General features: G+C 52.1%; 1 protein-coding gene across 24 annotated transcripts in view; it reads right to left on the bottom strand.

Moving 5' to 3' along the window:
* MFN2 (mitofusin 2) overlaps positions 1 to 25,425 on the bottom strand; it is a 29,928-nt gene extending 4,503 nt beyond the window's left edge. Inside the window, exons 1-19 of one of the 24 annotated variants that reach the window (XM_021095353.1) lie at positions 25,166 to 25,400; positions 23,823 to 23,955; positions 23,371 to 23,438; positions 21,928 to 22,064; positions 20,818 to 20,881; positions 19,304 to 19,482; positions 14,503 to 14,638; positions 10,155 to 10,317; positions 9,407 to 9,531; positions 8,585 to 8,693; positions 8,352 to 8,459; positions 7,137 to 7,290; positions 6,736 to 6,803; positions 6,475 to 6,596; positions 4,688 to 4,814; positions 4,182 to 4,286; positions 3,849 to 3,951; positions 3,190 to 3,410; positions 2,206 to 2,361 (exon numbers count right to left, since the gene is read on the bottom strand). In XM_021095353.1, the coding sequence (XP_020951012.1) occupies positions 2,206 to 2,361; positions 3,190 to 3,410; positions 3,849 to 3,951; positions 4,182 to 4,286; positions 4,688 to 4,814; positions 6,475 to 6,596; positions 6,736 to 6,803; positions 7,137 to 7,290; positions 8,352 to 8,459; positions 8,585 to 8,693; positions 9,407 to 9,531; positions 10,155 to 10,317; positions 14,503 to 14,638; positions 19,304 to 19,478 (1,872 nt within the window). In that variant the 5' untranslated portion in view covers positions 19,479 to 19,482; positions 20,818 to 20,881; positions 21,928 to 22,064; ... (1 more) ...; positions 23,823 to 23,955; positions 25,166 to 25,400. Of the gene's footprint in view, positions 1 to 2,205; positions 2,362 to 3,189; positions 3,411 to 3,848; positions 3,952 to 4,181; positions 4,287 to 4,687; positions 4,815 to 6,474; positions 6,597 to 6,735; positions 6,804 to 7,136; positions 7,291 to 8,351; positions 8,460 to 8,584; positions 8,694 to 9,406; positions 9,532 to 10,154; positions 10,318 to 14,502; positions 14,639 to 19,303; positions 19,483 to 20,817; positions 20,882 to 21,927; positions 22,065 to 23,362; positions 23,456 to 23,822; positions 23,960 to 25,165 lie in introns of those variants that run through there. The other 23 variants (XM_021095358.1, XM_021095359.1, XM_021095354.1 and 20 more) reach the window with 23 other exon arrangements.

Below are 26,893 nucleotides of genomic sequence, written 5' to 3'. Positions count from 1 at the left end.
GTTTCTACTCAGAACACGCCACCCCCAGGGCATGCAGAACTTCCCAGGCCAAGGATCGAACCCACATCACAGCAGTGACCACACCAGATCCTTAACCACTAGGCCACCAGGGAACTTCAAGAACTATCCTTTCAGTGTCTTCTTTGGTCCTAATGAGGTCAGAAGGGCAGGGACCATCTCTAGTTTGGAAATAAGGGAAGCTTAGTGTGGGCCACGTAATACAACTTGTACAAAAGGTGGGGGAGCCACCTCTGTGGCTTTGAGGACCAGAAGCACAGGTCCAGGCAGGAAGAAAAATTTTTTTTTATGGCTGCACCCACCATACGGAAGGTCCTGGGCCAGGGAGTGAACCTGAGCTATAGCTATGGCAACACTGGATCGTTTACCCACTGTGCCGGGCTGGGGATAGAACCCACACCTCCACAGCGACCTGAACTGCTGCGGTCAGATTCTTAACTCACTGCACCACAGCAGGAACGTCAGCAGGCAAAAATCTTAAAGACAAATGCTAGGTATTCTAAAGGGACATTCCATTCTGGCGACAACGACAACAAGCAGAATCCTGCATGTCGTTCCCCAGTAGATGGCTTCTTTTGGTCTGGTCTGTAATACTTTGGTTCAAGGCAGTGCAGTTACAGTCAAAGAGCACTGGACTTGGAGCCAGAAATTAAGGCTCTAAAACTGCCTGCAATCCTGGCTGTGTGACCTTGGGCAAATCTGTTTATGCCTGTCTCCTGCTAAAATAAGACGAATGGCTTCCACCCAACTCCCAGAGTTGTTTGGGTAAAATGAGACACTGATTATAAAAGGGTTTCATAACCATCAAGGGTCAGCTTCTCAGCTAATGACCTTCTGCCAGGTCACCGGCTATGAAAAAAGAACCAGAGCATGTACCACCTGCAGACCAGAAGGGGGTGGCCTCGGCTCCAGCAGACCCTAGTTTTACCAGCTGAGAATGCAGCTCCTGGCAATTCAGTTACAATTAGGTTCTGCCAGCATTCCCTAACGGCATGAAGAAAATTCAAGGCATAAGTTACTCTGGCTGCAGTGTGTCTTGGGACAAGACTGGGGAGTATCCTGGTTATCAAGAAGGGGTACCCTCGGTCATCAAGGAGTACCCTGGGAGTTCTCTTCATGGCTCAGCGGTTAACGAACCCAACTAGGATCCATGAGGATGTGGGTTCAATCCCTGGCCTTGCTCAATGGGTTAAGGATCTGGTGTTGCCGTGAGCTGTGGTATGGGTCGCAGACACAGCTTGGATCCTACAATGCTGTGGCTGTGGCACAGGCCGGTGGCTACAGCTCTGATTCGACCCCTAGCCTGGGAACTTCCATATGCTGCAGGCACGACCCTAAAATAGCAACACCCCCCACACACACAAAAACAAAACAAAAAAATGAAGGTGTACTCTGTTTATCAGAAAGAAGTACCCTGGTTACTAAGAAGGAATATGCTGGTTATTAATAAGGAGAACCCTGGTTATTAAGAAGGGTACACTGGTTATCAAGAAGGAGCACCCTGGTTACTAAGAAGGAGAACCCTGCTTATTAAGACGGAGTATGCTGGTTACCAAGAAGGAATACCCTGGTTATTACGAAGGAGAACCCTGGTTACCAAGAAGGAGTACCCTGGTTACCAAGAAGGAGAACCCTGGTTACTAAGAAGGAGTACCCTGCTTAGCAAGAAAGAGTACCCTGGTTATTAAGAAAGGGCAGAAAGGAAAGAGCAAGAGAACTGCAGATGGAGAGGTCAAGGCCCAGTGTGGCCTCTTTCCGTCTCAAGCCCTTGCAAGTTCTGCTCCTGAGTTTCCTCACCTACAAAGGAGAAACTCCCTGGTCATATCCACCTCTCTATAACTCAGGTTTGTCAATTTCTCTGTAGGGCCAGTACTTACCCATCATGTAGTACTGGCCCTACAGTGGGGGAAAGAATGTGACCCTGGCATCTGATGAGGCCAGAGATCAAATCCTGTGTGTCCTTGGCAAGCTAACCTCAGGTTTTCTTCTGTAAAATGGGTACAGTGCTACCGAAATGACATGTTAGCTGAGTGAGACTAGAATAAGTCCATAAAGGCATATTAAAGGCGGAGGCTGCACAGCTCCTGAGATGACAGGGAAAAGCTGCCATGAGGTGACGTGCTGGGCGGATGTGGGGACCACCACCCGCCTGCCCCCCACCCTTCCCCAGCAGGGCGCGTCACTGACCACTCCTCCAACAACGAGAATGCCCATGGAGGTCCTGGACGTCAGGGAGGCCAGGCCGGTGACCATGGAAACCATGAGCTCCTCTTGGGTGAGGGAGCCCTGGGGCAGCGGGGGCATGCTGGGGTTGGCCGGGGTCAGGGGCATGGGCCGCTGCGCCTGCAGAGAGAAGGAGGAGGCGGTAAGAGCAACATAGCAAGCCTCTCACTGCACGAAACTCTCGGTGACCCTCGAGGCCTGGAGTCTGGAACAGGGAGAGGGACACAGGGAGAGGCTTTTCAATCTCCAAGGGAAAATGAGCCTCGCACGCAGCAGAGCATTTAGGCTTCCTATCAGCCCTGCCAGCCTGAAGGTGGGCACTGTGGGATACCCCTGGGTATCAGCTCCCCACGCATGGGAAGTGGCCCAAGAGCAACACGTGAGCAACTCCGGTGCTACAGTGGTGGGGGGTGGGGGTTAAGATCTAAATGGAGTCAATGGGGGGTAGGCGGACAGGCCAGCATCTTTATTTAACAGTTATAGCCTTTTTTTTTTTTTTTTTTTAATCTTTTTGCCTTTTATAGGGCTGCTCCTTTGGCATATGGAGCTTCCCAGACTAGGGGTCTAATCGGAGCTGTAGCTGCTGGCCTACACCACAGCTCACCGCAATGCTGGATCCTTAACCCACTGAGCAAGGCGAGGGATCAAACCTGCAACCTCATGGTTCCTAGTCAAATTCGTTAACCACTGCGCCACGACGGGAACTCCAACAGTTACAGCCTTACTTGAACGTGTAATAGAAAAAACGCGGCTTGCATTTCACAAACGTTAGTGCCTAGGGTAAAACTCGGCTGATTTGTAGCACAAGCCTGACAGGGGTGTGCTGTATGGTGGCCCATGTGCCATGCCATGACCTCAGGGAACGCCATGAGGAAAGGTTCATATGTCTGGAGGCAGAGGGCAGCCTGAGCCCCCTTGAGGCCCAAGTGAGGGAGGGCCTTTGCTTGCCTGGTCGTTGTAGCCCATCAAGGCCCGGCGGCTGTTCTTGGGGCCCAGGAACCGATTCACCAGCATGGTCCACCCGAGGGAGAAGTGAAACTCGATGTCCTCCTGGAAGTCAGCGCACAGCTTGTCACAGTTGAGGTCGTAGCTGAGGGAGAAGCACTGCCGAGGAACCAGCATGTCTACCTGGCCCCGCACAGATGCGGGAAGGAGGGGTTTCAAGCCATCTGTTGGGAAGAGTAAGGGGAGAGAGCACAACCGCTCAGCCCCGTGCCACACCAGGCCACGCCTCGGAACGCCTGCTACTGCTAAGGTTGCTGGCGGTGAGGTCCAGAAGCTGGGCCTGGATGAGTAGCCTGTGGGCGGACAGGCCGGGTCGCCCCAGGGTGGAGAGGCAGGTGTGCGCTCAGACTGAGGCCCATACCTGCTAACGTGTGGCTCTGAGGAGCAGGCCAAACTCAGCCTAGGACAGTCCCATGTGGTACCCAAGATGGGCCCCCCATCCCAAGTGTGTGTGGAATGAACTCACAACACACCCCCAGAACCCGAAAGTATCAGGGTGCCTCATCATTAAAAGTGACAGGTAAGGAAAAGTCACTGTCTCTGCAGACTGGCCTGAAACCCATCTTTGGGCAGCCCAGGGCCGGCCCCGCCATGACACTGACCGATCATCTCCTGTTGCATGGTCTGCAGGGAGCTGGTGATGGCCGTGGAGCAGCGGTCCGACATGTTCCGGCCCAGGCCTTCCTCTATATGGCGATGCAGTTCCTGCGGCCGGGAGAGGGCGGTGAAGGGAAGCTGCACCCTCTGCCAGGGGAACCTCTGGGGAGCCCAGGAGCCCCAGGTGGCCGAGGAGAGCCTGGGGCTCGCGTCCCAGGCTGAGGGGCCCTGACTCAGACCAGAGCAGCTGAATCCCTGGCTGCTTGGGGATTCCACCCAGAAGCCGGAAGGAGTCAAGGGGAGGCCCTGCCCAGAGCACCGGCCGCTTCCTGACTCACATTCTTATACACCTTGAGGACCACGGGAGAAGGGTGGAAATCCATCTGGTACTCGTCCACCAGCACAGACAGGCGCCGGATCTCCTCGGCCATGGCGGTGGACACCTAGCGCAGCAGGAGCGTGCTGGTGAGCATCAGGGCAGAGCGTGGTTCAACCTTGCAGCACCAGGATTCGATCGGACTGGACATCCCTGCCCTCAAAGCTGCCATGTACGCAGCTGGTCTACGGAATTAAAGCTTTTGAGCTAGAGGGGGTGGGAGAGGCTGGCTGACCAGACACTCGGCTAAGACGCGGGGGAAGGGGTCCAGAGGAGGGGTCATGCCCGGGGCCACACGATGCCACAACAAACCCAGGGAGGTGCCACATTCCTGAACAGGGGCCGCAACCTCCTCCTGGTAGGCTGAGAAGCCCCTGAAGACGAGGATGCTCACGTTTTCACTCTTCTAGCGGCCCGGCCTCTCCTTGGGTCCTAATCCCCCAGGGTGCTTCCTCTCCCGTTTCTCACCTGCCTTTCGACTTCCTCCGTAATCTGCTTGATGCGCAGTTTGTAGTCCTGCGCCAAAAGCTCCAGCTGCTTGTCGATAAACCGCAGCCGCTCCTGCCGCTCTTCCCGCGTTTCGAGGCAGTAAACCCTGAAAGAAAGAGCGCTGGTTACAAGACGCAGGTCCCCACCTGATTAGGCAGAGGAGCCAGAGCAGACGCTGGGAAGCCTGTGCGGGTTCCGGCTGTGTGCCTGGCCACGGTGAGGCCCGGGCCGGAGCAGGTTCTTGCACCCTCTCGGAGGCAGGCCCTTCCCCTTCCCAGGTATGAGGGAGAGATGGCACCGACCACTCGTAAGTCTGCCAGGTCAGAAGACGTGCTCACAGATGGGGGAGGGTGCTTCCAGGGGGTTAGAACAAGTTCTGCCAATTAATACAGAAAAAACTGGGAGTTCCCACTGTGGCACAGTGGAAACGCATCCAACTAGGATCCATGAGGACGTGGGTTTGATCCCCGGCCCTGCTCAGTGGGTCTGGGGTCCGGTGTTGCCGTGAGCTGTGGTGTAGGTTGCAGACACAGGTCAGATCCCACGTTGCTGCGCCTGTGGCATAGGCTGGCAGCCGCAGCTCCAATTCAACCCCTAGCCTGGGAACTTCCATATGCCGTAGGACACAAAAAAAAGGAAAAAGACTCTTACAGATGTGCGCAAGAATACACACAAACTGGCATCCACTGCAGTAGGGTCTGAGATAGCAAAACAGTAAAATCTAACAATCTATGGAAAAATGAGATCTATTCATGAAGGACTACTCTATAGCAGCTAATAGTCCTAACTTCCAGCTACAGGTAACAACAAGGACAAGAGGCAAAAATGATGCTGAGTGGGAAAAGAAGCCAGGTGCAGCATGATCCTGTATCTATACATTTAAAGCACGTGCACACATTCCATTTAGAGTGGAACAGCAATGAGGTCCTGCTGTACAGCACAGGGAACCATATCCCCTCTCTTGTGATAGAACATGATGGAAGGTAATATGAGAAAAAGAATGTAGAGATATGTATGACTGGGACAGTTTGCTGTACAGCAGAAATTGACAAAACATTGTAAATCAACTATGCTTTAATAAAATTTTTTAATTAAAAAAAAAATACATGCACAGCAATGTTATACATTCTTCAGGATTTATATTAAAAATGTATATTTTTGGCCACTCCTGTTGCATGTGGAAGTTCCCAGGCCAAAGACCAAACCTGCGCCACAGCAGTGACAACTGGATCTTTAACCCGCTGCTGCCAGAGAACTCCAAAAAATACTCCCCTGCAGCATATGGAGTTCCCAGGCCCGGGATCAGATCCTAGCCGAGGTCGTGCTCTAAGCTGCAGCTGCGGCAACTCAGGAACCTGCGTCCCAGTGCTCTGGAGATGCCACCAATCCCACTGAGCCACGGTAGGAACTCCACCAAAAAATCCTTTTTTAAATGGATGATAGGACCATCCACCAAATTCATGACGGTGGTGGGACACTGGGACGGTGCTGAAGAATCAAAGGGTATTCAAGGTTTTTTGTTTTAACTTAAAAATATTAAGCAAATATATCAATTCTTTTTTTTTTTTTTTTGGTTGCCTGCGGCATATGGAGTTCCTGGGCCAGGGATCAGATCTGAGTCACAGTTGCAACCTACAGTGCATCTGTGGCAACGCCAGATCCTTAACCCACTGTGCTGGGCCAGGGTTGAACCCAAGTCCTCATGGACACTAGTTGGGTTTGTTACTGCTGAGCCACAATGGGAACTCCAGGTCCGGGGTTCTTACCGCTGCTCCTGTGCAGCGATGTGCAAAGAGTCCATGATGAGGCGAACTGCCTCTGCGATCTGCTTGGCCCGGACGGTGTGCTGCTCAAATTTGGTCTTCACAGCAGACTGGGAGATGCATTCCTGGAACAGACAAGAGGTGCCAAGGGAGGCAGAGGCCACCAGCCGAGGGCCAGGGTCTGGCAGTCACTGCCGGGACACAGCTGGCGAGAGCTGGGGAGGCACAGACTCTCGAGATGCCAGGATCAAAGGCCACGCTCACCTCAAATCTCCTTTCAAAATTCTGAAACTCAAACATCCTCACTTGAAAGCCTTCTGCAAGAGCGCCCCCTAGGAGAATTGCACCACATTAGTCCAGAAGTGCTTCCATGCCCCAGACTGCCTCGTTAGAGCCTGTGGACTGTCTTACTTGGGGCCCCGGAAGGAACGGAAGCTGGGGCCCCAAGTGATGAAGTGATGAAAGTGATGTGATGAAACCCCTCAAAAGCAGAAGTGGTGAAACCTCCCAAAAGCTGAGGCGACTTGGCTGAACCCTAGCTGGGGAGTAGACAGCTCCTTACCCCGGGCTCTTCTCAGAACTATTTCTACCAGCTGACTTAGCAGGAGACCGAAGGTCTCACATGTCAGGGAAGAGGAAAAGCAAGACTCCTGTTGCTAGGTCACCTCCTTCGGGCATGCCCTGGGCCTTCTGGATCCTGGCGTTGAGTGCCTCCTTGGCAGACACGAAGAAGATGCGGTCCCCGGCCTGGCCTCGATCCACCACGCCCAGCTCATCCACCAGGAAGCTGGTACAGCGCTCCATGTGCTGCCGCCGCACCTGGAGCCCAAGTGGATGGGGTTATGTGAACAGGTGGGGTACAGCAGGTGCTTTGTGACGGAGCCTACAGTCCTCCACTGCCTCTTTTCTTAAAAAAACCCCAGGTAATCCATTCACTCAGCTCCAGATTCAAAAAGTACAAACACATGCAGCCTCCGTCTATCACCATCTGTCCTCCAGCCCAGGCTCCCCAAAACCCATGTCACGGGGGTCCTTGGCAGACACCTGAAGCATTTCAGTGTAGAAACAAGCAGAAGTGCTTACATGCCCCAGACTGCCTTGTTAGAGCCTGTGGACTGTCCCACTTGGGGCCCCAGAAGGAAAGGAAGCTGGGGTTCGGGATACCCACTCCTGGACTCTGTACTAAAAGCCCAGTCCTCCCCAGGCCTCGTTTTTAAAATGAGTGAGTGCCTCCTGAAAATCCCTGCTGGCTCTGTAGCTTGAGGGCTCTACTGCTGAAACTTTTTTTTTTTTTTTTTTTTTTGCCTTTTCTAGGGCTGCTTCCCTTGGCATATGGAAGTTCCCAGGCTAGGGGTCAAATCGGAGCTGTTGCTGCCGGCCTACACCACAACCACAGCAATGCCAGACCCGAGCCACGTCTTCGACCTGCACCACAGCTCACGACAACCCACTGAGCGAGGCCAGGGATCAAACCTGCAACCTCACGGTTCCTAGTTGGATTCGTTTCCGCTGAGCCATGACGGTAACTCCTCCTTGCTCCTTCCTGAAGCTCCTCTCCTGGGTGTCTTTCTAAAGCTAAGCCTGTTCTGTGATTAATTCTTTATGAACGAAAGAGTGCACTGGCCCCAAGCAAGGGTACAGCTCATGTGAAAGGTGCTTCTCCCCCCCCCCGGGGACCAAAGCCTTCTGAAGCACAGAGGGGTCTGGAAAGTGACCCAGGCAAAGGGAGGGCTATTTCCAAAGCATCAGATGTGACCGCGGGGAACAAGTGGGACATCTCTGGGGATGGAATTCATGCTGGCACGTGGCCGGGGGAGGACACCAAAAGGCTCAGGGAGACACGCAGGGCGGCGCCCCCGCTGCCGAGCAGAGGCACCCACCTCCTCCATGTACTCGGGCTCCGAGGCGGACGCGTCCCAGCGGTTGTTCAGGATGAAGATGTTTGGGCGGGACAGGCGCTCGCTCACCTTGTGGAAGAACTGCTTTTCCTGGGTGAGGGAGGGAGACCTCGGTGGAGGAGCGGCCGTGCCAGTCAAGGCCCTGCCCGCCCGCCTGCCCGCTTGGCCGGGTCCTGGGGGCGGGGGGGAGTGTGGAAGAGGCGGGGGAGGGGTACCGTCTGCATCAGGGTGGACTCGGAGTTGGCCACCAGCACAAACACATCCGCGTCCAGGCAAAACTTGTCAATCCAGCTGTCCAGCTCTGTAGTGACATCGATGCCAGGGCTAGAGGTGACGGGTAAAACATCATCAGACACACAAAAGACAGGCCCTGTCCTTCTGCTTTGAACAGGCCTGAGGCCCAGGCAAAGGCAGAGAAGGCTACAGAACGGAGAGAAATCAGGTCAGGCCTGGCCCTTCCTGGAGGGATTTCTGTTTTTTCTCTCACATCCTTTCAGATTGTCTGAAAATGTGTTTTTTTGCCACATGCCTCTAAGACGTCTATAAAAACCTAATGATGGGCATTTTACTTTGGGGATCCACAATTAAGGTGAAGCTTTGTATTCATGTGAGTCCGGTAAGCACTGCATTTCTTGGCATAGTTATAGCCTGTCCACAAAGCAGGAGCCAAGTGTTCCTTTGAGAAAAATCAAATACAACACGGCCCTTACCACTGCAAGCTCCACCGCTACCCCCCAAAACACCACTACCATTGGATTGAGGCTGAGAACCTTCCCAACTTTTAAGCATCCCTCTGTGCTCTCTTTACAGACCATCGTTAGGAAAACTTCAGGGCCCTGACACCTGCCAAGAGTCTGACAGTAACCAGACTCCGGAGGAACATCCAAGAGGCAGCAGGATTTGGTTGAGTCCATCAGAAAGGCAATGTACTTAAGCAGAGCAACAACAGGGCCTAGCGGGCTGTAACCTGGATGATCCAGAAATGGGAACCTGGTGCCCTCTGGGTTTGGACCCCGGGGGAGGCACCTTCCTCTTACCTGTCCATCAGCACCAGGTCATCCTTGAGAAGCGGGCACTTGGAGTTGGGCCACATCACACTCACCAGGCTGCCGGCGTGCAGCTGCTCATCCTGGTGAAGGGCGTGGGCCAGCTGGTTCACAGTCTGACAGGGGAGGTGGGAAAGAAAGATCAGGGCTGAGGAAGAGCCTCCAGGCTGGAGATTGGGGACGCCTGGCCACGGCACAGTGGCCCGAGCCCGCTGCCCGACCTGACACCCCTTTTTCTTTCATTTCACACATAAAAGCCAAGAGCTGAGAGTTGCCGATGAGAACCGACTCTTCTTCACTCCTCTTTTAGGTTTTTTCCTTGGGTGTTGTTCTGAAGCTGAGGTGGCTCTGCACTAAGTAATTATTTATGAACCCACATGAACATCTGGCCCCAACCAAGAATGCACCTGGCTCACAGAAAAATGAAAGCATGCAGGCCCTGAGCGGACGTGTCACAAATCACAGAGCAAATGCAGGCAAGACCCCAAAGAACAAGGCACATACGTTCTTTGCGGCAAAGAGAAGCGTCAGATGGCCGGCCTAGCAATTCGCAAGGACCGTGAACCCCAACTCGGGGCGCTCCAGCAAACAGCCAGGCTAGGACACGGCTTCCCCCAACACCCCGCAGGGCACGACCTCTCCTTAGAGGGGCCCCCTGTTCTGTCGCCGTGGACACGCTAGGTTGGTCTGAGCCCAGGGCTGGAAGGCGGGCTGGGGGTCCCCAGGGCAGTGCCCTCACCTTGACGCTCCTCTTCTCCTCTGAGCCCTCCGTGAGGAGGAAGGCCTCGTGGCCGTCTGTGCCCTCCACCCGCAGGAAGCAGTTGGTGGTGTGGCCGATCCCAGAGGGCAGCACTTTGTCCCAGAGCATGGCATTGATCACGGTGCTCTTCCCGTTGCTCGTCCTATGAGGAAATCCTGGCCGTCAGTGGGGCCACCGCTATCTGAGTTCCAGGCTGTCCCCAAGAAGCTACCAGCCTGGAGGCTCAAGGCCCTGTCCCCTGCCGTGACACCAGTGCCCAGACAAGCAGAATGGCCACTCTGTACCAATGAAAATGGATGGGCCAGAAGTGGCAACACTCACAGCTTTGTAAGTATAAAGCGATGGTCACAACTTCCCTTTACTACGTGCTTTTATGAAATCATTCTCACCAATTTTTGCAGTTGCTATGGAATTCTCAGTTTGTTATAAAGAATATGTATGTATGGAGTTCCCATCATGGCTCAGCGGTTAAGGAACCCAACTAGTATCCATGAGGTTGTGGGTTCGATCCCTGGCCTCACTCAGTGGGTTAAGGATCCGGCGTTGCTTCGAGCTGTGGTGTAGGTCGCAGATGTGGCTCAGATCCCGAGTTGCTGTGGCTGTGGTGTAGGCCGGCAGCTGCAGCTCCAATTTGACCCCTAGCCTGGGAACCTCCATATGCCGCAGGTGCAGCCCTAAAAATAAATAAAAAGAATGTGTCGTCCATGTCCCTTTAAAGGAAAGACACAAGTCCACAGACAAATAGCTATCTTTTCACACTAATTTCCAATCCATTAGCCAGTGGGTCACATACAAGTACTGAAGACGTTTTACTGAGGTCTTATCACTAAACGATGGTTTTTGGTTTTTTGTTTTTATTTTATTTCCTTTTTTTTTTTTTTTTTTTTTTTTTTTGTCTTTTCAGGGCCACACTTGTGGCATATGGAGGTTCCTAGGCTAGGGGACTAACTGGAGCTGTTGCTGCTGGCCTACGCCAGAGCCATAGCACCTCGGGATTGGAACCGTGTCTGCGACCTACACCACAGCTCACGGCAACGCCGGATCCTTGACCCACTGATCGAGGCCAGGGATCAAACCCGCAACCTCATGGTTCCTAGTCGGATTTGTTTCCACTGTGCCACGACAGGAACTCCTAAACAATGGTTTTTAAAAGAAGCAAGTAAAACTTTTATTGTTTGAAAGCCCTAAATGAATGAATTGATTCACAGAATAATTACTGAATACCATTATGTGTCAGACACAGGCCCAGGCTTTAGATGTACATCTCTTGGCATGAATCTAACAGGCAACAGATGGTAGAAATAATAAATATATTAAATGGTACATTTGAAAGTACTAGAAAAACAGAAGAACCCTCCCTGCAGGTCAGAGGGGAAAAGCAGTGTATGATGTACTGAACGCCACTGAATGGCACACTTCGAATTTGTGAAGACAGAAAATTGTATGTTATGTGTATTTGGCCTCAATTTTTAAAAATGGAAAAAAAAAAAGAAAGAAAGAAAAAGGATGGACAAACACCTGTGGCCTGGGCTCTTGGTTCATCACGGCAAACCTACACGGGGCTCACGTAGTGTGGCGCCAGCTCAGACACCACCTGTCCCCGGGTGGGCCCGCCACCGACCATGAGGCTCTCACTCACTATGGAGACCACATGACTCTGAAGGATAACCCACTCCTCGCAGCGTGAAGCCACTGATTCACCCCCGGGGGTCTGCCTCGGTCTAGGTGACCTCAGGTAAACGACCCCAATGGGCCCGGTTTTCTGAGAAAGGCCTGTTTTGTTGCTCTTCTCCCATAGCGCTCCTCCGGAACATGAAGCCCCGTCCCTGGGTGCCAGCTGAGAGCTGCCTGCTGTGGGCAGATACCGTAGCACCTGCCCCACTCACACCCTCCTCCACGTTCTGCTTCTGGAAAAAACAACCCTACTCTGCAGACTCATCTGCTCCAGCTCACCAAAGTGGGGGGGCGGGGCACAGCTCTCAGGGGAGGATAAAAAATGACCACTCAGAGGGAGGGTTGAGGGCCACCCCTGAGTGGCGGTCATTAGGGGCAGGCCTCAAGGCACAGTGCCTGTCCCCAGGCTATGGCTGGGTACACAGCATCCAACCTGAGGACTTTTTTTTCCTGTATTGGATGTTTAATTTTCATTAAAGGTGCTGTGCTAGAATAAGAAATACATCTGGGTTTTGTCCCCAGTTCCTGGCACAGAGCTCTTAAAATCCTGGGAATTTCTGGAGTGATGAGAGTGTCCTTTGTCATTCATAAGGAGCCTCCCCCTTCCTTCTTTTGGCCACGCTTGTGGCAGGACAAAGTTCCAAGGCCAGGGACTGAACCTGTACCTCAGCAGGGACCCGAGCCACAGCAGTGATAACGCCGGACCCTTAACCTGCTGAGCCACATGGGAACTTAAGGAGCCCCTTTTTTTTTTTCTTTTTGCTATTTCTTTGGGCCGCTCCCGCGGCATATGGAGGTTCCCAGGCTAGGGGTCGAATCGGAGCTGTAGCCACCGGCCTACGCCAGAGCCACAGCAACGCTGGATCCGAGCCGCGTCTGCGACCTACACCACAGCTCACAGCAACGCCGGATCGTTAACCCACTGAGCAAGGACAGGGACCGAACCCGCAACCTCATGGTTCCTAGTCGGATTCGTCAACCACTGCACCACCACGGGAACTCCAAGGAGCCCCTTTTGAGCACACCAGTTTATGTCCAGGAACTTCCGTACTCGATGGGCACAGCACACCAAAAAAAAAAAACAACACAAAAACACCCCAAAACAACGACCAAAAAACCCAAACAACCCAATTTAAAAAACAGGCAAAGGACTTGAATGGACATTTCTCTCAAGACAAAGAAATGGCTAACAAGCATGTGAAAAGATGCTCAACATCACTAATCACTAGGGAAACACAAATCAAAACTAAAAGAGAGGAGTTTCTGTCGTGGCGCAGTGGTTAACGAATACGACTGGGAACCATGAGGTTGCGAGTTCGATCCCTGGCCTCGCTCAGTGCGTTAAGGATCCGGCATTGCCATGAGCTGTGGTGTAAGTCGCAGATGCGGCTCGGATCCCGCGTTGATGTGAGCTGTGGTGTAGGCCGGCGGCCATAGCTCTGATTAGATCCCTAGCCTGGGAACCTCCATATGCCTCGAATGGGGCCCTGAAAAGATAAGACCAAAAAAAAAAGAAAACCTAAAAGACATACTACTTCACACCCATTAGGATGGCTACTGTCAAAGAGAAAACAGGAGTTCCTACTGTGGCTCAGCAGGTAAGAACCTGACACTGTCTCTGTGAAGATGCGGGTTCAATCCCTGATGGTCTAGTAGTTAAAAGATCTGGCTTTGTCACTGCTGTGGTTTGGGTTTGATCCCTGGCCCAGGAACTTCCCCATGCCATGGGCACAGCCAAAAAAAATAGGGTCTCGGATCTCTGTACACCCACATTCACAGCAGCGTTATTCTCAACAGCCAACAAGTGGAAGTGACAAGTGTCCACCATGGATGAGTAGATAAGCAAGATATGGTATATACATACAATGGAATATTATTCAGCCTTAAAAAGGAAGGGGATGCTGACAAATGCTACAGCATGGATTATTCTACAGGACACTGTGGTAAGTGAAATAATTCAGCCACAAAAAGACAAATACTGTATGCTTTCACTTACATGAGGCTCCTAGAGTAGTCATATTGATAAAGACAGAAAGTAGAATGCTGGTTGCCAGGGGGTAGAGAAGGGACCAGGAGTGGTTATTTGATGGGTACAGAGCTCCAGTTTCGCAAGGGGAAGTTCTGGAGGTGGATGGTAGTGATGGTTGCATAAGAGTGTGAATGTATTTAACAAAACTGTACATTGAAAAATGGTTACCATGCGGAGTTCCCGTCGTGGCTCAGTGGTTAACCAATCCGACTAGGAACCATGAGGTTGCGGGTTCGATCCCTGGCCTTGCTCAGTGGGTTAAGGATCCGGCGTTGCCATGAGCTATGGTGTAGGTTGCAGACGAGGCTTGGATCCCGAGATGCTGTGGCTCTGGTGTAGGCCAGCGGCTACAGCTCTGATTAGACTGGGAACCTCCATATGCCACAGGATCGGCCCTAGAAATGGCAGAAAGACAAAAAAAAAAAAAGGTTACCATGCTAAGTTTTAGGGTATGTGTGTTTTACCACAATTAAAAACAACCAAACGAAAATAAGGAGCGTGCTGCCTCTGAAGTCTGTCAGCTGCTTCCCTGCCCTGCGGCTCGCAGACCCACCATCTGGCACAGAGCGCCTCCCTCCCCACTCCCTCCCAGTTGGAAACAGGTATGAGGACTTCAGGACTCACCGGCCAAAAAAAGCCACTTTCATGTGCCGCCGGGCGAGCACCTCGCTGATGCCCCTCACTTTGGACAGGTAACCTTTGACGTCCAGAACTTGCTCTTCTGTCGTCACAGGATCCAGCTCCTCATTCCTATAGGTGTCTGGAGGTGGAGATGGAGAATAACTCACCGCAGGGTCAGAGTTCCACGTCACAAGTCTGGAAGGGACAGGGTCCACCACCAGGCTCCCTGCCATCCTGGGCTGAAGGTCCAGACTCCCTGCTGTGGGCCGTAGCAGTAGCTCGGCTTGGGAGCGGGACAGTCTGGGTTCTGGCGCAAAGAAGAGCTGGTTCCTACCTCTTCCCAGCCTAGGGGCCTCACGCAAAGGAACCTTTCTGGGTCTCAGTTTCCTCACCCTTAAAATGCAGATAACAATAGGACTAGAGTGCCCAGGTGGCCTAGCGGTTAAAGATCTGGCACTGTCACTGCTGTGGCTTAGGTCACTGCTGAGGTGCAAGCTTAATTTCTGGCCCAGAACTTCCACATGCCCAGGGCAAGGCCAAAAAAGTAAAGCCAAACCAAACCAAACCAAAACCAATAGTACCCACTTCTTGTCACTGGTGAAAGGATTAAATGAATTAAAACACAAAAAGTGGAGTTTCCATCATGGTGCAGCAGAAACGAATCCAACTAGTAACCATGAGGATGCAGGTTCAATCCCTGGCCTCGCTCAGTGGGTTAAGCATCCAGCGTTGCCATGAACTGTGGTGTAGGTCACAGACTCGGCTTGGATCTTGCATTGCTGTGGCTGTGGTGTAGGCCAGCAGCTGTAGCTCCAATTCCACCCCTAGCCTGGGAATCTCCATGGGCCACAAGTGTGGCCCTAAAAAGCAAAAAGTAAATAAAAATAAAACACAAAAAGTGCTAAGGATAGGGGCTGGTACACAATGAAGACCACGATGTCAACTGCCATCTTACATAGGTAGCTTCCTTTTCATTTTTGTCTTTTTAGGGCCGCACCCGCCACATATGGAGGTTCCCAGGCTAGCGGTCGAATCAGAGCTGTAGATGCCGGCCTACACCACAGCCACAGCAACGCCAGATCCTGAACCCCCTGAGCAAGGCCAGGAATCAAACCCACGTCCTCATGGATACTCATCAGATTTGATTCCACTGTGCCAAAATGGGAACTCTTGCTTAGGTTTACTTAAATGCTTAGCAAGTTCTCATTATATGCCATGCACTGCTCTGATTACTTTTCAAACACGGTCTCACTTAATCCACATCCTGTACTGATCAGAGTTCACACACGGCAGAGCCAGAACTGGGACCGGGTCCCCGTGCGCCTTCATGAGGCCCTGCCTGACCTGGGCCCCCTCACTGCTCAGGCCAGGTCTCAGGGACTCCCAGCCTCACGTTCCGCCTCACCATATCCCACACTCACCGTGCTCTAGGCTTTTGCTCAGCACCACAACCCCCTCCACAACTCAGAAGAGCTAAAGCCCGGCCTTGGGGTTCTCCAGCTCACTCCCACTTAGCCTGTCCTGACCCTCTCAGTCTGAGTCAGGTCCCCTTGGCCAGGCTCCCACGGCACGCTGTCCTTCTCCCATCTTAGCCCTTATCTCACCACAGGATAACCACCTGGCTCACCCGTCTGTATCACTTACTACCTGAGTGCCAAGCTATCTGATCCCAGCACCCAGCAGTTGCACGTTTGCTAAGCAAACAAATGCCAGGATCACTGCACTGCTTTTTCCCCAGGGCCCTTGACAGGCAGATAGATAACATGTTATGACAGACGGGAGCTACCAAGCAAGATTCTGCCTCTCCCATCTAGTACCTGCGCAGAAGGTGCAGCGGCTGGTGTTTGCCCAGCACACTCCTGCTGCTGCAATGACTAAATGTTTATGTGCTCCCAGGTGACAGTGTGATGTCCAGCGGACCCCTGAACAAGGGGGTTAGTGTGTCATTTAGTCAGCCCTCCACTGCACGGTCCCTCCATTTCCATGGTTCCACATCCGAGGATTCAACCACCACGGATTGTGTTCTACCTGTTGCATTTACTGCTGAAAACAATCCCTGTATGAGCGGCTCCGTGCACTTCAAACTCATGCTCTTCAAGGGTCAACTGTATACAGTGGTGGAGCCCTAATGTCTGGGATTAGTGACCTTTAAGAGACCTTTAAGAGAAGAGTTCCCACTGTGGCGCAATAGGATCAGCAGCATCTCTGGAGTGCCAGGACACAGGTTCGATCCTCAGCCCAGCCAGTGGGTTAAAGGATCTGGTATTGCCACAGCTAATGCAGCTCAATTCTGATCCCTGGTCCAGAAACTCCCTCTGCCATGGAGTAGCCAAAATAAATAAAAGAGAGAGAGAGACTCAAAAAAGTCAGCTAGCCCCTGTGCCATGTGGTTACCTGTGATCTTACAGAGAAAAGACAGCAGTCTAGGAAGTTGGCCCTCACCAGACACCAAATCTGCTGGTGCCCTGATCTTGGGCTTCCCAGCCTCTTAAGCTGTGAGAAGCAAATTTTTGTTGTTTACAAGCCACCCAGTCGATGGTACTTCTGTTACAGCTGCCCAAACAGACTAAGACACTTGTGAACCACCAGGCTGACAGGCCCCAGCCCTGAGAGCCCTCTCACAGGATCCAAGCACGACAAGTGAGCTTCCCCCGCAGCTGGTGCCACGAAAGGAAATGAGCAAACAAACAAGGTTTCCCCACGTCCACTGGCCATCCCCTTCTCAGACACCCCTGTGGCGCAGTGGGATCAGCAACACCCCTCAACATCCCTCTCCCCTTGGGTGGCCACGTGGTTGTGGCCTTTGGAGTGCACTTAGGAGGAAGCTGCCTCTAACACCTGCGGCTACATTTAAAAGACACAACCAGCAGGCAGACAAGTCTCATCACCTGCCCTTTAGAGAACAGTCCTAAGGCTGAAGCCATCCCCTCCCCGTGCCAAGACGATCCCAAAACACTCAGGATGGCTCCAGTTCTCTCCCTGCCAGTTCGCTAACAGGCGAGGCCTCATGTTTTCACAAAAAGAGAACTCAAAACACCCACTCCTGATGGCTGTCACATAAAGACCGTCACCATGAAGCATGTGTTCATCCACAGAACCAGCTGCAAGGGAGTCAGAGCATCACGGAGGGCCAGCCTGGGCTCCAGGGGACAGTGGCCTGGCCAGCCCCATCCCCGCACGCACAAGGCCAGGCACACCAGCCCTACTGCTACAAAAAGGGGTAATGAACTGGAAGCATTTCAACCACCAATCTTACAACGTGGAAATGCAAATTTTTAAAGTTAACAAACACTTTGGGAACAACTGTCTCTGACATCAAGCACCACGCTGAGGGCAGGGCATGAACAGTCCATTCTTAGTCTGCTCAGGCTGCGATAACCAAATTCCATGGCTGTGGCTGAGACACAACAAAAGTGTCCATGGTTTGGGTGCCTGGAAGTCTCAGATCAGGATGCCAGCCTGGTCGGCGGAGGGCCCTTGTCCAGGTCACAGGCTTCTAGTCCTATCCTCAGGTGGCAGAAGGAAGCAAGGGAGCTCTGTGGGGTCTCTTTTATAAAGGCACTAACCTGGAGTTACTGTCGTGGCTCAGAGGAAACGAATCGAACTAGGAACCATGAGGTGGCCTCGCTCCGTGAGGTAAGGATCTGGCGTTGCCGTGAACTGTGTAGGCTGCAGACATGGCTCGGATCTGGTGTTGCTGCGGCTTTGGCATAGGCCGGTGGCTACAGCTCCAATTGGACCCCTAGCCTGGGAACTTCCATATTCCGCAGGTGCAGCCCTAAAAAGCAAAAAATAAAATAAAACAAAAATAAAGGCACTGACCTCATTGGTGAGGGCTCCACCATCATGGCCTAATCCCCTCCCACAGGCCCCTCCTCCTACTACCATGCTGGGCCTCAGGAGTCCAGCATGTGACTATTGGGGAATGAACTCTCAGACCACAGCAGTGAACCGATTCCCTTTCTTTAAAGGGAGTAGAAGTAGCAGTTTGACACGTAAAGCACCCAGAAGCCAAGCTGCTCTCGTGGAAGCAAAGTGGAGAGCAGTGCGTCCCTGGGCATATGCCCACTCAACTCCGAGGCTCCTGCGGACTGGAATCTGGTCTCACCTGAGCCCCTCTTTCACAAATGATGACACCAAGGGCAGGTAAGACTCAGCTACCAAGTCTTCACTGACAATGCCAGGACCTGGAGCCAAGGGCTCCCTCCCTGCCTTCTGGAAAGGGAGCCTGAGAAGCCAGTGGCTGGAGTTGGCACCAAGTAAGGGGTGAGCAGGGATTAAAGGTTACTCAAATTAGTAACTAGAGGAAAAGGTGCTGGTGACGTGTGTTTCTTATTCACAGTCCTGCTGTCTCAAAATAGCAGAGAGAGCACGCCCTGGTTAGGAACCACCAACCCTCAGACAGTGCCCGGTACCAACGGCAGCCAGACCAGACCAAGGAAAGCACCTGGACTCTGGCGTCAGAGACGCCTGGGTAAAGCCTGCTGTGTCACTTATAAGGGATCGAACAATGCAAAACCTCAATCCCCCTGCCTCTTCAATGAGGGTACCATTCACCTACCCCTTGTGACTAAACAGAACAGAATACGGTGAATTCTTCAATGATGGGTCCCTTGTTTTCCTGGCCCAATCTCCCTGGAGCCCAAGTCCACATGATTGCAAGAGCAGAGCCATGCTGAAGGTGACAACCCACCTGAGCATGAGCTCCCCTTGAGCAGGGCTGTACCTCCCCACCCCCAAATCCGGCCACCTAAATACTGAAACCGATAGCAGCGGGCCTGGCTGAGCAGCCGGCCTGTCTCACCTTCGAGGAAGGTGGCGCTCTCCTGGATGTAGGCCCCCAGCTGCTCAAAAATGCCATTGATCTTCTTCTTGGCAGTGACAAAGTGCTTGAGCGGGGAAGCGTTCACTTCAGCCATGTGTCTCTTATCCTTCTTGACTGTGACGATGGAGTTACATCGAGAGAAGAGCAGGGACATCGCGCTGCAAGAGAGGGAAGACGACGTGCATGAACCCAGGGAGGCCCAGCTCAGGACCTTCTGTGGGGGGTGTGGCAGGGGGACCGGGACCGGCTTGAGGGTCCATCCAGAACACAGGCCCTCCAGGCCGAGACTAGGGACAGCACAATGTGAACGAGCCTCTCAAGGGTAGGAAGGCCAGTCTCCCTGTCACACAGTGTGGGCCGCCGGACGCCTGGAGCCAGGGCCCTGAATTCAGGCCGAGTGTGGGCTGGGCCCTGCCTGGCGAACAGGGTCAGGCCTGCCTTCCCCACCTTAGAGAGAGACATCACCCTGGAGAAAAAGCACTGAATGGTGAAAGCCAAGTGTCGCTCAAGCTCAGGCACTGCCCCACCCTTTCCTGGCCACACACCTGCCCAGTCCCAACGGCCCCAATTCCTAACACGGTTCTGCTTTTTTATTTTTGGTTGCAGGTGGGGGGGCGGGGGAGGCAATGGCCAAGGAAGGGTGATCCTCAAAAGAGACAAGTCTACTTCTACAACTAACTGACTTCCAAGTGCCTACTGTTCTCTTTCATTGAAAATGCGTATACCGTAGAAAATGTGGAAACTAAAGGAATACAAAGACCCCCATTTCCCCCCATTCTGTGATAAGCACTGTTAACACGTGCTGATCCTCACAGGCTGTTTTTGTGAGGGGGGCTCTCTTGCTCTCACTCACTCACTCACACTCATCTTTGCAGCCTTTTTTTTTTTCCTCCCCCTTATGGTAATAATATGTTAGTGGTCACGAGGCTTAACGCCAAAGTCCGAGAGATCTTAGGTCAAAGTCAAAAGAGGCAGACGGAAGAGGGAAGGTGGCACCTCGCTGTGGCTGGAGTCCCTACCAGGCACAGACCCACATCCTCAGAGGAAGCCCTCTGATCCAGGGAAGTCACGGGAAAAGGGCGTGCCAAGGATGACGGCACAGCTGCAAGTGCCCGTCCTACCCTCTCCAAGCCTCAGCAATTTCTCGTCACCCCTCCCAGGCCGCCCTAGTCACTGCACCGCCCGCTCCGAACCTGATCCAGCACTCGCGCTATCTGCAAAGTGAGCGGGCACTGCCCAGGAGTGAACACGCTCGAGATCCTGCCAAAGCCTGCTGAGCCAGTTCCTGAGAAGCAGCGGGAACATCCAGAAAAAATGCCTAATAACGGAAAACTCCCCACGCTTTGGGAGGAACTAGCCATCCCAAAAAGTGGAGAGAAAGGGAGACCCACATGGAAGTGGGAACCTGAGTGTTTTGCCTAAACCTACAAATTATTTTGCAATGTCAATGATTTCTGCAGGGATGAGAGAAGTGACTATATGACCATTTGTACCTTCCTCCTCAGGATATGCCACATCTGTGAGATTTTCTTAGCTTGGAGGCCACGTGTCAAGGCCCTAAATAAGAAAGACAGCAAAGGAGTTCCCATCATGGCTCAGTGATTAACAGACCCGACCAGCATCCATGAGGATGCAGGTTCAATCCCTGACCTTGCTCGGTGGGTTAAGGATCTGGTGTTGCGGTGAGCTCTGATGTAGTTCGTAGATGTGGCTCGGATCCAGCGTTGCTGTGGTTGTGGCGTAGGCCGGCAGCTATAGCTCCGACTGGACCCCTAGCCTGGGAACCTTCATATGACGAGGGTGTGGCCCTAAAAAGCCAAAAAAGAAAAAAGAAAAAAAATAAAAATAAAAAATGAAAGCCAGCAGAGCTCTGAGAAGAGTAACTGGGGAGAAAAATACCACTGGCTCCTCCAAAGCGGAAAAGGAAGAGTACACTGCAATCCAGCTTACCGTGACCCCACAGGAAACCCCTAGAGAAACAGGGAACACATGGAAGCAGAAGAGGAAAGTCACTGAAAGGAGAACAGGGGTCTGGGAAGGCATGAGGTAACCAGGTGACAGATTCTGGAATCAGACAGAGCTGGGTTCAGATCGTGACCGCACTATTTCTGGGCATTTAAACTTGAGCAAGTTTTTTAACCTCAGAGCCTTGGATTCGCCAGGTGTACAGCTACGACACGGCACAGACCATGAAAAGATGAACGATGACCTGACACAGCTCAAAGGCAGATTTACCTGTTATAAAACAACAACAGGAACAAACTCCACCAGCAAGATCACAAGACTCCCCCAGGAACAGCCAGCTTCCAGGGGAGGGCAGAGGCAACTCCACCACAGACACACCCACGGCTGCCCCACAGCTGGCATGTGGATGGAGGACACAGCTCTGCTCAGGGGTGAGGCTCAGCAGTGCCCTGCCCCAGAAGGGACTTGCCTGAAGGCAGAAAGTTCCCAGAGGATCAGCTGGGCTTTTAGAAGCTAGTGCTTTCAAGTTCTGGTCATTGTTTGCAAGTCCAAAGGTTATGATACCAAAGGTATTAGTGCTGGAAAATCCAAGATTCCAAAGCATGCACACTAGTTAAAGCTCAGTGCTTCAAGGTTACCTGGTCTGCTCAGAGGTCAGCCCGTCCAGGAGGTGACCTGCTCTCACATTCCTCAGCCTGCAGCTGGACGTTCCTCTCCCATGGGACCAACTGCCAACCCCTCCAAACTGACGTCTCTGGCTCTTTTGGGGCCCAAGCTGAAATTCCGTGTTCATGTTACATGTGCTGTTTTCAGATTGGAAGCCTTTCCTTTTTCACCCACTTGGCCTACTCTTCCTGTCCTTCTAGACCCAACTCTGGTGTCACCCCCTCATGAAGCCGTCTATGACATCCCCACAGAGGCCATGCAACCTTACAGACTTTAGGTGGTTTATCACACTTTCTCCCCATCTAATCTGTGAGTTTCTAGAAAGTCAGTCTCTGATACAGAACAGGGACCTATTTCCGTTTCTATTTTCCTCTTCCACAACTGAGAGACATGGGTGACTTAGTGAATGCCTCTTAAGGGGATTGCTTTCCTACCCTTCCAAACCTGAAATACATAGTTACTTTTTTCTTAAAAAGCAGCCTTTGGCTAAGCATCTGTTTCTTAGTATTTGGAGCTCAGTAAGTCAAGAGAGTTGGACAAACCTTTCAGGTTCCAGAATGTAATCCTTCCAAAGAGCAAGCTGGGCATACACGTGCACAAACAGACCAGAGCTGCAAAATACACGCACACACACCAGCCAAGAGGAGGCCCCTGCTATCTTGAGGCTTCGCCTGCCAGCTTCCAACCCTTCCAGAGTCAGGGGAAGCAGCTTGTTCCTGTTCATCCTCTGCAAAACCCTGATAGCTCCTCCTTCATTGGAGGGTTCCCAAGAGGCACGTGGGGTCAGCCCCCAGACACAGCTGGGCCAGAGTCCAGCTCCGATATCAGCTCTATACTAAGCTGCATGCTTCAGGCTGCTGTGACTGCCTCAAAGTGCTCTTGAGGTCATGGCTTCAGAGTTTACAGCAGCATTTCCCAAAGTGCGGTCCACAGAACTCCCGTGCACCCCACGTTCCCTGTAAAAAGGGCTCCCTAGTAGAACTGATTTGTAAAACACTAAATGCTACCCCCTGCACTGGAGCCACAGGAGCACAGCAAAGACTTTGGGAAGGAAAGCTTGTTGTAAAGCCCTGATGCAGGATTTCATCAATTTATCTGAAGAAACCCTTCTTTTGCATAATAGTTTTAAAACCCCTGAGGATCATACTTTTGGAAAAGCCTCACTCATCCCTGTAGTCTCCCACTCCCACCAAAAAAGTTCTGGGAGCACAGTATTAACAGATATTAACTAAGACCAGAATCAAACGCAAGTCTAAACTATTAGCACTCCATGGTAATCAAAAGCTTTGCCTCAACCTAGGCCGTTAGTTAAGGAGGATTAGGTGCCTTGGGCATAGGGACAGCAGTAGCAAAATTCACTGCAAGGTGTGTTTGGATCCCAAGCACAGTTCCTGAATCCACACCCACCTCCTTACCCAGTTTCATGCACAGCAACTCCTAGCAGGGAAAATAAAATGGATCCACAGATCGTCTGCTGGCACAACTGGAACAGAGGAGAAGCTGAGAAATTAAAACAAGAGAGTATACAGGGTAAAGGGGCAGGGCAGACTCTTAGAAGAGCTGTGATAAGGCACCAAAGAGCCAACTTCCACTGGACAGCAAGAGAAGGAGGATCCAGCAGCAGAGACCAAACAAGGGAGCCAGAGATCCCAGCCACTTTCTAAACTGTCAACTTTTAAATGGGCTCTCTCAGCAACTAGTGAAATCCTCCATGGAAGTTGAAAGGAGATGTGGCTTTTTTCCAACACAGGTTAGAAAACTCCGGATCTGTGCAAAGATGACCCCATCTGAGACTTGCCGCTGAATCAGAGCACCCCCTTTCCACTCCACCCAGAGCAGCATGCCAGATGTCACACCCACCACTTACTTTTTGGATGGTGAGAGAACTTCACAGGGTAGGCATCATGGACGCGGCTAGAGTCAAAAAGACGAAAAGAATTTGAGTTCTCCTCTGTCCTATCTCACGTTGAGGTTGGCTGCTGATTGCGTTGACTCCAATTCTGACTTGTTGGAAAAGAAAAGGTACAGGTCAACAGGCAGCAAAAAAGAAAAAAAACAAAAACTAAAAACTGGTGCCAAACAAGTCTAACCAAGTTGAAAAGCCAAGCAAACTCATCCCCGAGGGAAGCTTACTCATTGAGGCACTGGCGTGGTATGTGAGGAAGTTCCCTGAGGAAAAACACAACACGCAGGTGTGGGGCCAAGCCTAGGTGTGCACAAACACGTGTTCAGCCATGTGCTGGGGAGAAGCAGGGACCCTGGCAAAGGCACAGCCAGAGGCGCGAGGAGTGGGCAGAACAAGGACAGGGACTGGGCTGAGGACTGTGGAATGGAGGACTAGAGATGGGAGGGTGGAGTTGAGACACAGAAGTGCAACTTATTGAAAGCCTCCACCTGCCAGATGCTGTAAAATGTCTTAATTCTCAATTCTGTGGTGCAAAGAGTTATGCTAGTTAAGTGGCCAAGCTGCAACTGAGATACTCCCTCCTGGTGACTGCAAAGCTCCCTTGCTTTCTATTAGGTGCATCTGTCTCACCCCACCCTTGGAGAGGGAAAGGGTGACAGAGCCCCTAATGGGAGGAGGAAAAGAGAGAAAATAAAGGAATTAAAGGAACAGGGCAACACAGACTTACAATAGAGGGGAATGGCAGTTTTGGCCTCATGATCCAAGCAGCTAATTATTCGGCATCTTCTGTCTGCCTTGCGTCTGTGTGTGTTTGTGCCAGGCATTAAAGTTAGGGATGGATAAAAAAACAGTCCCTGCCTTCAAACGGAGCTTACCGTTCATTTAGAAGCCAAACAAGTAAAGAGACGACTGTGCGAGAGCAATAAGTGCCCAAATTTGGGGAAGTCGGAGCAGGGCACCTACAGTGATGAACGTGGGCACCTATCATGCGCTGAATACGTGCCGGCAAATACAGAGAACTGGATGAGAAATGGGGAAAGGGTTGGGGTGGAATGCGGCGGTGAAGAGTGAGCAAGCAAAGGGTGACAAGTAGCCTCAGGGATTCCCCCCCCCCAGTCCAGCGTCCCGCCCCCTCCTCTCTGGGCCGCGGAGAGCCCGGCGGCGAGGCTGGAGCGTGGGGGCGCCTGCCAGCCCGGATTCGGAGCCCCCGGGAACCTGGTGTCCCACTGGCGCACGCCAGGCTACTCAAGACTCGCCGGGCTGGGCTGGCCCCGGCCCACCGCCCAGTGTGCTCGCCCTCTCACCTTCACCTTCCCGGCCTCCTGTCAGCCATCATACCCCCGACGTCACCAACAAGCGCCACCCCGGGGACAGGCGGGAGGAGAAGGGCGCGCGAGTCACCAGCCGCCTCAGGTTCGCCGTTCTGACCTCGGTGAGTCCGGGGACTCTGAGCTCAGCGTGTTCGACCCTACTAGTTCCTATGGGTCAGGGGGTCCTCTGGCTCAGCGCCTGGAGAAGCATCTCAACTCGTTTATTCACCGCCCTGGCGTCCCAAACCGATGACGCACACGCGAGGACACGCGCTGCATCATGGGGGCTGTAGTTCCGCTGGGCGCCGATCAGGGGCTGGGGTGGGCGGGGCCTCGAGCTGTCAAGGGGAACAGAAACCAAGGGCCTGCATTAGATGTTCCCGCTCTTTCGTTTGTTGCTCTAGAGTTTTACCCTAAGGCTTCTGCCAGCTCTGGAATCCAGCTTGCGCTTGGTAATTTTAGAAAAGAGCTCCCAAGAGAAAGACAGAGAGTAAGCCTTGGCCTGCCGCCCTTCAGTTGACTTTGAGGAAGTAAGAACAGCAACCATCCCTGAGCAGGAGAACCTAACATACTTCACGTGAACCTTCACAATAGTACCAGTTGGCTCAGAGGGGAGATGATTCCAGCTCACATATGGCAGATCACTGGGAGCCTTATTATGTGCCGGGCACTGGGATACAGCAGTAAACAGTCTCTTGATGGCCTCAGGGACAGCGGGGGAGGCTCTAAGCCTGCGCTGTCCAGACTGGTAGCCACCCAGCCACGTGTTGCTATGAAATCCTGAAATGTGGCCAGTGCAAACTGAGATGTGCTGGAAGGCTGGAAGGCTTGGTAGGAAAAAGAATGTAAACTATCTCACTGATATTTGTGTATTGATTACATGTATAATAATAATATTTTGGATAAATTGGGTTAAATAAAATATGCTGCTAAAATTAAGTTCTCCAGTTTCTTTTTACTGTTGAGAATGTGGCTACTAAAAAATCTAAAGCCACACAAGTGGCTTGCTGTGATATCGTGGGTTTTTAAAAAATATTTTATTTTATTTATTTTTATTGTATTGTATTTATTTTATTTTTGCTTTTTAGGGCTGCACCTGTGGCATATGGAAGTTCCCAGGCTAGGGGTCGAATCGGAGCAACAGCTGCCGGCCTACACCACAGCCATAGCAACACTGGATCCGAGCCGCATCTGCGACCTACACCACAGCTCACAGCAACACCGATTCCTTAACCCACTGAGCAGGGCCAAAGATTGAACCCATGTCCACATGGATACTAGTCGGGTTTGTTTTTGCTGATCCACAACAGGAACTCCGATATTGTGGTTTATAATAAGCATTATAGGAGTTTCCATTGTGGCTCAGTGGCTTAAGAACTTGACTAGTATCCATCCATGAGGGAGCGGGTTTGATCCCTGGCCCCACTCAGTGGGTTAAGGATCTGGCATTGTCACGAGCTGTGGCAGAGGTCAAAGATACAGCTCAGATCAGGTATTGCTGTGGCTGTGGCATAGGCAGGCAGCTGTAGCTCTAATTCAACCCTTAGCCTGGGAACTTCCATAAGCTGCAGGTGCAGCCCTAAAAAGGGAAGAACAAATTATATATTTGGTCTCCTTCCCCTGTTCATGATGCAGAACTCCTAAAGCCCTGGTTTACCCACATAAGAGCCATAAGGGCATCTTTTGCTATAATGTTTAGTTTGCCCTCAGTTTCCAAAATAG

Source organism: Sus scrofa, chromosome 6 (genome assembly GCF_000003025.6).
Source record: "Sus scrofa isolate TJ Tabasco breed Duroc chromosome 6, Sscrofa11.1, whole genome shotgun sequence".
Lineage (NCBI taxonomy): Eukaryota > Metazoa > Chordata > Mammalia > Artiodactyla > Suidae > Sus > Sus scrofa.
Note: the sequence above shows the minus strand (reverse complement) of the source record. Positions and strands in the feature narration are given on the sequence as shown.